The 11,506-nt window shown below is 47.3% G+C and overlaps 1 protein-coding gene across 1 annotated transcript in view; it reads right to left on the reverse strand.

Annotated features, from left to right (window-relative positions):
* Positions 1-207: 207 nt before the first annotated feature.
* Positions 208-11,506, reverse strand: part of PPAP2B (phosphatidic acid phosphatase type 2B) — an 80,385-nt gene continuing 69,086 nt past the window's right edge. The window contains exon 6 of the mRNA XM_004679044.2: positions 208-446. Coding sequence (XP_004679101.1) covers positions 321-446 — 126 coding nt within the window. The 3' untranslated portion in view covers positions 208-320. The remainder of the gene's footprint in view (positions 447-11,506) is intronic.

Consider the following 11,506-nt stretch of genomic DNA (forward strand, 5'->3'; position numbering starts at 1 on the left):
GAATCTGAACTTTACTCACAAGGTGACCAGCAGACTCAAATCATTTTAGTGTTTGTTCCAGAACAAGCCGTGTTCACTAGAACATGAACACTTAAACCAATTGCACATCCAGGACTCCAGCACTTGGTGTTAGTTTGTTGTCGTTTCCACTGAGGTGAACACTACCTATTTTGGAAGGCCACAAAGTAAGACTTTTGTTTTCCTTTTAAATCAGTCGGGCAAAAAGTTTTCCCCTACATTCTACTGTCTGATGAGATTGGAGAGCAGCAAGAAGTTGCTGTCAGCAGTCATTTACAAGAACACTTGAAGGTGGGTGGCACCTACACCATGTTGTGGTGATTGTTCCTGTCAATAATGTCCACTTGAGAAAGAATTTCCTTTCGGATGGTAGGTGGAGGCAGGGAGAGCGACATCTTACTCTTGAAGAGGTCGGACACGAAGAAAACCTAGAAATACAAATCAGAGATCCAAGTCAGTAACTGATATCCGGGCATAGGCCAAGGCCAAGGTCAGGTCATAGGAGCCCAGCCTTTAGGAAAAAGGGGCCAGCAGCCATAGAATTTTGAATAGGAAAGGACCATGAGGCCAACTCTCATTGCTCATTTCAGGAAACAGGCCCAGAGAAGGATAGTGACTGCCACAGCCTGCACAGCAGGAGAAGGCAGTTCTCGGAGCTGTCAGTCCACCGTTCCCAGTCTGATCGCCCCCCCCTTCCTTATTTAGGAAGGCAGATGAAGAGCAGCGAAAGATAAGTCCCTACACAAGGTTAAAGTTGTGAGGAGTCATGATTACTCGCAGTCACTATTCCATGATACTTTCCCTTTCCCCACAAAGGAATCCAGGGAGTAGCCGACAGAGATCAGCCCACAAGCATTCCTATCAGCAAGAGCCTGAGCAAGGAAGAGCTTGAGACTACTTTTTCCTGAAAATGCAGTGATATTAACAATCTGATGGAGGTCAAGAAGCCAGGGTCTCACTGCTGTGGGAGTCAGCAAATCACCCGGGAGGAAAGGTCAATAAAAACTCTCCTATCGCTCATTCCCAACGTCCTTCCTCTTACTGAGCATTTGACCTCGCTAAGTCCTTCTTAGAGTCATTAAGACAGGTTTACAGAACACCCACTGTAAGGGAATAGGGATGGCTCAGATATACAGTTCGTCTCAATGAGCTTATGATGAAAGATTCAAAACCCTGAGGAGTTACTAGAATAAGAAAAATCGATGCTTTGGATTAAATGGCAAAATAAACACAGAGACATCCATTTGAACCATTGAACAACAGGAGTTTGCACTCTAAGCAGCAGCTATCAGTCATGGACTTTAATAGAAAACATGTGGCTGTGTGTGTGGTTTTTTTTTTTTTTAAAGATTTATTTATTTATTCATACAGAACGGGGGCCAGAGATGCAGAGGGTGAAAGGATTCACCAGGGACAGAGTGGGGAGCAGAGCAGGTAGATCAACGAAGTACACTGCTGAGGGTAGCAGCAGGTGGGCCAGGAGAGGTCTGCCACACCATGTGGATCTCCTCAGGGGAGGCGGGGATCGAACTCATGCCAAAGTGGCTTTAGCTTCTTAGTGCTGTGCTTTAACCTGCTGCGCCACCAGGGAGGGCCCGGCTGTGTGTGTGTTTTTTTAAGGGGGGGGATGAAACATGTAAATTTCCTAGGTGGAACAGCTTTCTGGATGAAATATTTATGCTTGGATGACAATACACTCAATAATAATGATGGCACCATGAATTCATTCTGCACACATTACAGACAAGACAATGAAGTTCTAGCAGCCAGGGTCTGTCCACAATGAAGACCAGGATGACTCACTGATCCAATCAGCACAGGTTCCCTCTGCAATAATGCAGCCATCAACACAGTGGCCCAACCATCACGGCAAGAAGCAGCCAGAGATCCTGGTGACCCCAGGAGAGCTGGGGACCGAGATAACAGTAACACATGGATTCACTGATTACCCCAAAATCCTCTAAACTGTTACCCATTACATGTATTACCTACTAAAACATGTGATTATCATTTAACAATATATAAGAAGGCTAAGAAATTCTATACTACAAGTGAAATGTAAGAAATGTTTTAAAACATTTACAGCCTGTATGCTATGGGATGTACCCTTTTTTGCGAAGGGAAAAATTAAACCTTTCACATCTTCCTTTTCTAAGATGGGATGAACAGTGAGAACTACAGCACAGAGAAGGCTGTCTTGAGAAGCAGGAAAGACAGGCCCTGCCATCCCAGGAGGCTGTCGGGCCCCCTGCTTAGAAACCCTTTATTTCCATGGGGTAAGGGGTTCTCAAGTGCCCCCACTGATTAAAGTTAAGTATGAAGATCATTAAGGTTTTCAATTGTTCTCTGACAGGTGCAGCATCCAATCTTCATCTCTAATTGGAAATACCCTCCCCTGCAAGAACCTTTGCAGGTTTCAATTACTGTCCCCATCTCTGGCTCTCAACACCACTTCTTCCAGGCCTACAGCTGGCACCACCAAGTAAGAGAGAGCTCTCTGGCCCGAATTCCTGAGATCTTCTCCCAGTCTCTCCTCTGCTATGGGAAACCATAGCAGGCGAGTGCTCTGCCCCAACACTCTCTGCTTCACAATCCTGACACTACGTTCATCTACTGGCTTATCTCTCAACTTAATTTCCTGAGCACATATCCACTATACATTAGGGTTTCTGTTTCCTAATTGCAAGATAGGAATAACATGAAGGTCAAAGGCAATGGCATATTTGAGAAGACCCAAGCCTGTGTTGAGGACACAGCTTAATGATAGGCCTTCCTTTGTGTAAGGCCGTAGGACCAAAACAATGAGCAGTCATGCTAAAGGAAGTCACACGTTCTCGTGTCTCCAAGACCTTGCTGATCAGCCTGTCTCTTGATGGTGGTTTCTTGGGGACGGAACTCTGGCCCTAATCAGCCTGTATTGCCCACAACAATTGTGATTGTGCCTTGCACACGTCAGGGGCTCGATAAACATTTGTTGTTGAGTTTCTAAACTCCTCTCTACTGGAAGCAACCTCCTGGCCTCAGACCATCGACACATCCTGCAGGGTAACTGTGCACACGCAGCAACCTGCATGTGGCCAAGTGGCAAGATGATCCCTGACCAGAAAGAACCCAGAGGCCCAAGCTAGGAGGAATCTGTACCAATTAGGTAGTTATCTTAGGTCTATAAAACAAACCCACTCAAACTGATAGCCCCAGCACTATTAATCTCCTTGTTGTATGAAAGAACACATTAAACAATGAACCCAGTCCTAGCAAGCAGGAAAGCTAACACCAAGAAATATTCTAAATCAGAAATACCACAAGCATTTTTCAAGTCCTTTGCATTTTAGAAATTTTTTTAAAACCAATCAGTGAGGCCTTTCTGGAGGTGCAGCAGGTTGGCAACAGCCGCTTCAGTGAGTTCAATCCCCAGCCCTGGAGGTGACCCACATGGCACAGCAGACCACTCCTGACACTCCCGCTGCTCCCTTCAGCAGTGTACTTCTGTCTGTTCTGCTCCCCGCTCTGTCTCTGGTGAATTCTCTCACAGCCCCTGCACCTCTGGCCTGTACCCCAGTTCTGTATGCATAAATAAATAAATCTTAAAAAAAAAATCAGTGAACAGAGTGAACATCTGCTGTATGCCAAGCATTGAGATTATAAAGGCAAATATAAATAAGACAGAGTCCTTTGCCCTAAGAGTTAAGAGAGCTGGTAAATAGAAAACTACAACACCGTGTTTTAAGGATTATGATAGAGGGAGCCAAGGTGTTAACAGAGAATGTGGCATCTAACCCAGATGGAGGAGAGAGAGGACCTTAGAAGGCTTTCCCCAAAGGAGATGTATTTGAGCTTAGCTTTAAGGAATAAGTAGGAGTCAGCCAGGTGGTGCATGCCAGGAATGTTGTCTCAGGAAAAGGGAGGAGTGTGTACAGATGTAGTGCCACGTGCTTGGGAGCTGTAGGACCCTCAGGATGGAGGCCCAATGGTCGATGAGGCCGGAGGGCAGACAGCCAGACTGTGAGAAGCCCTCGATGCCACATGAAGGCGTTCACCCCCTATCCTTGTGGCTCTAGGAGCTGAGTCAAGTTTAAAGCAGAGAAGCAGCCTATTGGGAAGACCTGTGTTAAGGTCATAGGGAGATCTGAATTGCCAGAGTCACAAGATATACCATATGCTTATCTGACCCTAATTCTTTATTCCTTCTGCGTGAAGATTCTTTCTGCAGAGAGCCTGAAGGCAGGGCTACCAGTTGGGACATGGCTGCAGAATCTAGGAGAGAATGAGTCCTTAACTATAAGCATGGAGTGAAGACTAAGGAATTCCAGTTGAGGGAGATGGTGGGATAATGTGCAGGTCAGATCATACTTTTCTACTTAACTCTGCTTTCGACTCTCAAAAGTACTTGTTCCCATCAAAACTCTTAAACGTTTGAATAATATGCTATGGGAAAAGTGACAGTTCTTGTTTAACTCTGACTTCTAAGAATTTAGCTTCCATTGATACTGTCTTAGAGAAGTGGATGTGAGCTCCTGAGTCAGGATAGCATCTGAGCCCACGACTAGATTTACTCAAACACTCTGGACAAGGCAGTGCTTCCATCAATGGCAAGACAGCACACATACATAGCTCTTCTAGGTGGCAGAAATCCCAGTTTATTAACTACTGGTGAGGAGTTAATAGATGCAAATGCAACTATCATCATCTAACCATTGCATCACCACCTCCCACACCCCACCCGAGACACGCACAGGGCACTAGTAACAAGCTTTGCTCTTTAGGATTTATATTCAACTCCAAGTTTTGTCATTTTCAGAAAAATGCCTAAATGAGGGATACGAAACCTACCTCAGAGAGCTACTCTAAGATCACATAATATGATAAAAGGCTCAAGCACGGCAGCACAGTGTCCACTGCCCACTAACGGGGTGACAAATGAGGGTTATCACCAGCTAGTGTATTCAATGTCTTCCTACATACAGCCCCTTCTATTCTCCTGTCCCTGTGTGGTAGGAGAAGAGAGGGAACTAGAAAAAGGTAACTAAAAGAGGTAAAAATAAGAATGGCAAAGAATAAGCACATGGAAGCCAGACCTGAAGACCATATGTCACCACATGTGGACAGAAGTTTTCTGCAGAACAGACAGGAGCCACTCTTAAAGTCCTATAAGTTCTGGGGCTATGGGGGAGAGGGGATGACTCAGCACAATTTTTAAAAAGATGCTTCCATGTCTTTTGCTGGCATTCACCAGCTGCAGGGATGCCAGTCTCCCTGAGCACACAGAGCACGAGCTGCTGGGCACTGCCTGGCTGGAGCTCACCAAGAACCAAGCTGGCCAGAAGAAAGAAGCCTGGTTGGGAGCCAGGATTCCAGGCTCACTGTGGCAAAAGGCTGAATCAGCAAATTCTGGGGGCCAGTAAGGGCAGATTAAGGCAACATTCCCCTTTACGTGCTTCTGGAGGCCCTGAGTTTTTCAGTTCCTGAGAGTATGTAAGTGAACCCCTTGAAGATAGGAATCACATTCTTACACACTAGGATTTTTATAAGTCCCTGTTGAGTGTATAAGTAGAGCAGATACATATAAAAGAGGAATTATGGATTCTTAGAACCAGAAGAAAACTGACATTTGTCTATTGTGGTATTTCTCAAAGTGTAATCCTCAGATCTATTTCAGAATTAATTGGAAAAGAGAATTTCAGGGCCCATCCCAGACCTCCTGGAAGGGTTCTCTGGAATCTGCATTTTAGTCAAGTATCTGCAGGCCTCAGTACCCGCACCTCCCCACCCCACTCCACCTGTGTGAGTCCAGACACACACACTGCTCCTATTGCTTACCCCCACACCTTGGCCTGGCAGCCTACTCTACTACACTGAACAATCTTACAGGTTAAGGAATCATTGTTTATTTCCAAGACAACATTCACACATTTTTCAAGAACTACCTGTTAGAGGAATTCTTTCTAGCCTTCTAGAAAACACGCTAAAAAAACGAACTGTGGAGAAAGCTTTGGAACCGGGCTCACTCTCATTTCTTAAATATAGGAAGTGTCATCTACAGAAAAGTAATTTTTGCAGCGGGGAAGAGGAATTCAAGCAATTCTGAAAGACAGTCAGGTTCTATACTCTGCCAAAAAGCTTATAGGAAGCCCCTTTTGAGGCGCGTGAAGGGGAATTTCTAGTAAAGGTGACCCAAAGTGTTCACAGCTCTATCCATGGGGTGCTCCATGCAACAGGAGCAGAAGGTGATTCCCCAGGATGACAAAGGCAGGGGCCACCATTTCCAGAAACCCTACATTTTGAAGCTAAAAGGATAAGGAGAATTATGATTTATTGAGTGGGGCTGGGCCCCCCTTGTCCCATAGATTCCATCATCTTGAGGCCCAATGATGTACCATGTTCTTATCCATCTTCAAGCCTTGCTGCTATTCCTCTACATGAAGATTCCTCCTGCAGAAGAGAATCCTCCTTTATCTTCCATATCTCCTAGAAAATGTCGATCCATTTTTCAAGAATTACCTCCTCTGGGAATTCTTTCTCGCGTTCTGATGTCTGCCCCACTGACCCAGGAGAGGATCCCATCCAACGTGTCTGACATCCCACTTGTCTGTTTACACAACTGACCCCTCTAGATCCATGTTTTTCAATCTGCATGTCATAAGTGCTTAGCAAGATACAAAAGCATGGTCCTGGGTGGTTACCACTAGTATTTGTAATGGTTACATAAAGAACATTAAATTGTATCACACACAGCAAGGGTGCATTTTTATTTTGGGAAATACTTTTATTATTTGGAAAATACTAATACATACACAGTAAAACTGTGTCTATCAGGTTATGATGTAAAACTTATTTCTTACTATCAATCCGGGTCAAGTCTTAGTCTACACTGTAAGCTCTCAAAGGAACAATTGTTTTTAGTTCCATATTTTTAAAACAAAGCAAAGCACTTAACACACAATGCACATTCAATCAGTGTGCTGCATTTGCCAAGCATGACATATCTGTTATTCAATGAACTCAATCCAAAGCGCATCTGAGGTACTATCATCCCCACTTCCCAGAGTGGGAAAAGGAGGTGGAGCAGGAGTGACTTGTCCAGCCTGCTGACTAGCAGGCAGCAGGAACAGAACTTCCTTTCCGAGTCTCTGCCTCTACCAGTCACCCCATTCATCTCAGCAGGGGAATGAGAACGGAGATTTCAGAAGGACTTTGCAAACTATGACGTACTGCACAGATACTATCCACATCATCGGTTGGGGGCCAAAGTGTATCTCTACTATTGCTTCCTTCTCTCTCCCAGGGATCAACTCTTGGAATCTACTGAGATCAACCTCAGAGCACACTGTGCAAATCACTAAGCTTTGCAGAAGAGTTCTGGGCAATCATTTCATCCACCCACCTGGGCCCAGGCAGCTGTGGAATAAATCTAATGCAAGAGATGGGAATCTCCCTGTTAAAGAAGAAGGATCTCTTGTAAATTCTCAGCCCAAAACCAGCTTGTTTGTAGCTTACAGTTTTAGTCTTCTGAGATACAATCAAGAGAGCAGGAGTCGCTCCTACTCTGCCCTAAGTTCGGGGTACTGCACACCCCTCTCTGGGCCCCGCTTCCCTCCTGAGGGAACCGCCATCCTGAACTCTTCCTCACATGAGCATTCTTGCTTGTCTCTTTCCCCAAGGTCACCTCACTGGGGCAGAGACAAAGAATACCCTCACCCTGCCCTACATCCTGGAGGAAGATAGCAGCACACGAAAGGGGACTGCTGGCCATGCCACACCCTGGAGAGAGGAAAACCAGGAAAGACTCTGCAGAGTGTTTATGAAATTCTCGAGCAGCTGCTTCCTCTGCTGCACCCTCAGCAATGGCGGCCTGGTCCTGCCCTGACCCCTCCCAGGGCCCACAATTTGCCATCTGTTGGAGGGTCAGGGAGGAGATGGCCAGATAGGCCAGTTGTCACCAGACAGGAAATGAACCGATGTCTGTCCCTTCATCCGAGTCCCCGGCTACTCCAGGGGGTGGGGATGGGGCCCAGATGTACCGCTCACATCTTGGCAGGGGTGACTGTGTGTGGCAGCAGGGGGACAGCGAGGGTCAGAGCATGTGCCTGTGTTTACGTTGGCCTGTCCATCTGTGCATGTCTGTGAGTGGTGGTGAGAGAGGGGGCTGGGGCTGGACGTCTGTTCCGGGTATGACTGGGTCTGCCCATGTGCCTCTGGGCCAGGCGGTGGTTTCTCCTCCTTTGTCCTGATATCTCTGCCCACCCACAAGTGTGCATCTATGTGTAGGCCTGTCTGCCGAGGCTCCACTGCCCAGGCCTCTGTGTGTAGCCATGCAGCCCTGTAGACTTGTCTGTCTGTGTTGGGTTCCAATGTCTTCCTTCGAAGAGTGAGTAGTGGGGGAGGAGACTGTACGGCTCCTGTTTAGCAAGAGGGTTTGTCCAGACAAGTCTGCTTGCTGGGACAGGACTTCCTCTCAGCAGACTCAGGTGAAAGTGCTTGGCTGTCACTGTCTGTTGCCCAAGGCTCTGCAGTGACTAAGTCACTATTCTACAAGCGGCACCCACTGGGGACAAAGGCATGTCATGACCTCCCAGCTGAGGCCACCTTCATGAGATGGGCCCACCTGAGAAGAAAGGTCCAGTTTGGTTACTCTAAAGTCAGCTGTGCCATAGAATCTCTGTGGGAAGTGACAGATTAAGGGGTTCAAGATCAGTTCGGATGAGGAAACTAGGCTAAAAGAGGAGTGTCTTGTTTGAGGTCACAAACTACTTGCCATAGCTTCTTGAGTCAGTGCTTATCAAGCACTTATTGTGCGTCAACCACTATATGAGGCATGAAAATGAACAACCACAAGTTCAATCCATTGATTCTGCTGTTGAGATATCCACGATTTAGCTGGGGAGACAGATACATGACCAAGCAGTTATGATAGATCCAGGCTGACACTCACCGCAAAAAACCAAGGAGTCTAAAAGAAAGTTATACAATCCTATCTTCAGAAAAGCCAGGGAAGGTGTAGAAGATACAATGCTGGTAAAGATGGCCACAACCTTAACCCCTAAACCTGCAAAGATGCCTACATGACTTCGCAGTTGGGAATAAGTGAATGTTCTTGAGATGGAGAGATCACCCCAGATTATCCAGGGAGGCCCAATGTAATCACGAGGTTCCAATGAGTAGGAGACAAGGGGTCAGAGTCACAGAAGGTGATGTGACCACGGAAGTTAAGAGGCCAGACATGGCAGAAGAGAAGAGATCTGCTGGTTTCCAACATGAAGGGGCCACAAACCAGAGACCACAGGCAGCCTCTGGAGGCTGCAGAAGTCAAGGCGGCAGATTCTCCCTGGAGCCTCCAGAAGAATGAAGACTGCCAGCCCCTTGCTTGGCCAGTTTTGACTCATTTTTTAATTCTGAACTCAAGGATGGTAAGACAATTAATTTGTGCTCTTTTAAGCCAATGATTTTGTAGCTTGTTACAGCAGCAACATAGGAAATTGCCAGAGGGGCCCACAGACAGGAGGTGACAGAGGCAGTGTATTCCACCTCAGTGTCAGGTGTGCCTGAAAGTAAGGGGCTGGAGGGAGCAGGAGGTGAGGTCCTTCAAAGAAGCCTGGGTGGTGGACCACCTGTGGGCTGGGTCACTGCCAGGGATCCACCGGGATCTCTGTCCCCTCCACAGGCCACCTCCTTTATGGTCCCCACCCTCATCCCTTCCATGGGGCAAAAAAGGGTGTGAGATTTTCTGTAGGATTTTCGAGGGACAGAAGATGATTGTTGCAAAGTGCTTACTTAACACAGGGGCTGGTGCACTATTTCTGTCGTGGGGAATTCATTCCACAGAAGCTGGGCTTGGAAGGTCATCAGGCACAGAGGGAGATGGATTCTGCGGGGCGTTTCTTGGTTCCCTGAAGGAGCCTTGCTTGTATCCCACTATATTGCCTTTTTGGGGTCCTCCTCATCCTAGTTCATGCCTGTGTTTGAACAACCAGCTCATAAAGTCACATTCAAGGGTGAGAAAAGACCCTGGCTTTTCCCGGGATTTGCTAAGACAGGTAGCCTTAAATTGGGGGGGGGGGGGATTCTACAAGACAGAGCAGAGTAAGAGGGCAGATGCATGCTGGATTGTGAGGGCTGTGGAAGCTGCGTGGTCAGGAAAGGCTCCCTATAAAGCTGCAAAACCTACAGAGGGCAGAGGCAGCTGCCCTCTGTCCTCCTTTCAGTTCTCTCTCCAGGGTACCCAGTGTCCTCAGATAACCTCTTGCTTCCCCAGTTCTGTCTCCAGCTCAGCCCAGGGTCCTGAGCTGCGCTTCTGTCTTCCTCACCATCAAAACCAGGATGGTGGATCTAACAATGAAGATAAGAAAGGACCCACTGCCATTTGTTCTCCAAGCTGAGCATTTCAAAGCACCTGTCCTGAGCAGTGCAGCCTCTTGCCTAACCTCTCAGCCAGTTTAAAGGAGGTGGAGCACTCAACATTATAAAACAGGTCTTAAATCTCAAGGCCATGACTGCATCAGCTCAAAGGGTTGAGAAGCCTCCTGTGAGACTGCTGGATACTTCTGGGGCAGTTGTCTATGCTGTTGATGCCTTGGTTAGCTCAAACCATCCCTCCAAGACCACTGCCACATGCAGGGGCAACATTCTGGAGTCTGGGAGCCTCACGGGAGCAGCTGTGCACTAGCTCTGACCCCAGATAACTTGAATCATTTCTCTGAGCCTCAGTTACTGCACCTGTCAAATGGTTTCAGGTGCTAATGAGGAGCAGAAGTGCTGAAGGGGTGCTAGCAGAGACGAGATGCTTTACCAAGGCTAGCACCTGATTCCAGCCTGGTGTTACAGTCACCACAGAGAAATAGTATAGTCAGACCCCTCACTTCCCTGCTTGAACATAAACCCTAGTCTTCCCAGTCTCTAATGGTGCAAGGCCTAGGTTGCCCCAACTTTATATTTTTAATTACAAGTGTAGCAGACTCCAATCAGGGCCATGAAGCCGAGAAGGAAGTACAACCATAGCCCCACAGGTGGTATGTGTGTGTAGGGGTGGGGGGAGGTTGAGAGGGGGCAGTGGTGGGGGTGGGTGCTGATTCAGCCAAGAGAAAAATGCAGAAGGGCACAGGGGTTACCCTTGGTGCAAATCCCATTTCCTATTCGCACTTCACATTGAAGAATACACTGGTCTGAGACAGCTACTCTCATTCATGATTTGTTCCCCCCAAAACAACTAATGAACAGAGTCATCAAAACAGCCAGTCCCTTGGGAGAGGATTCCCAGGCCAAGGCTGGCAACGGCTCAGTGCCATCCTCCTGGGACCTGCTCTATTACTCCAACTGCTCTCCCTCCTGTGCCCGCTGCACACTGGGTCAGGCCCTCCGCAGCCTGTGGGGGTGCCCAGTCTATGGTTCAGTCACAGCCCCACAACAAACCATGCATCCAGCCTATGCCTTCTTCATCCTTTTGCCTTCAAGAGAATGCCGCTTGTTAGGTTCTCAAAAAGGGTTACATCTGGCC

Source organism: Condylura cristata, unplaced genomic scaffold (assembly GCF_000260355.1).
Source record: "Condylura cristata isolate star-nosed mole 26May11 unplaced genomic scaffold, ConCri1.0 scaffold00008, whole genome shotgun sequence".
Taxonomy (NCBI): Eukaryota; Metazoa; Chordata; class Mammalia; order Eulipotyphla; family Talpidae; genus Condylura; species Condylura cristata.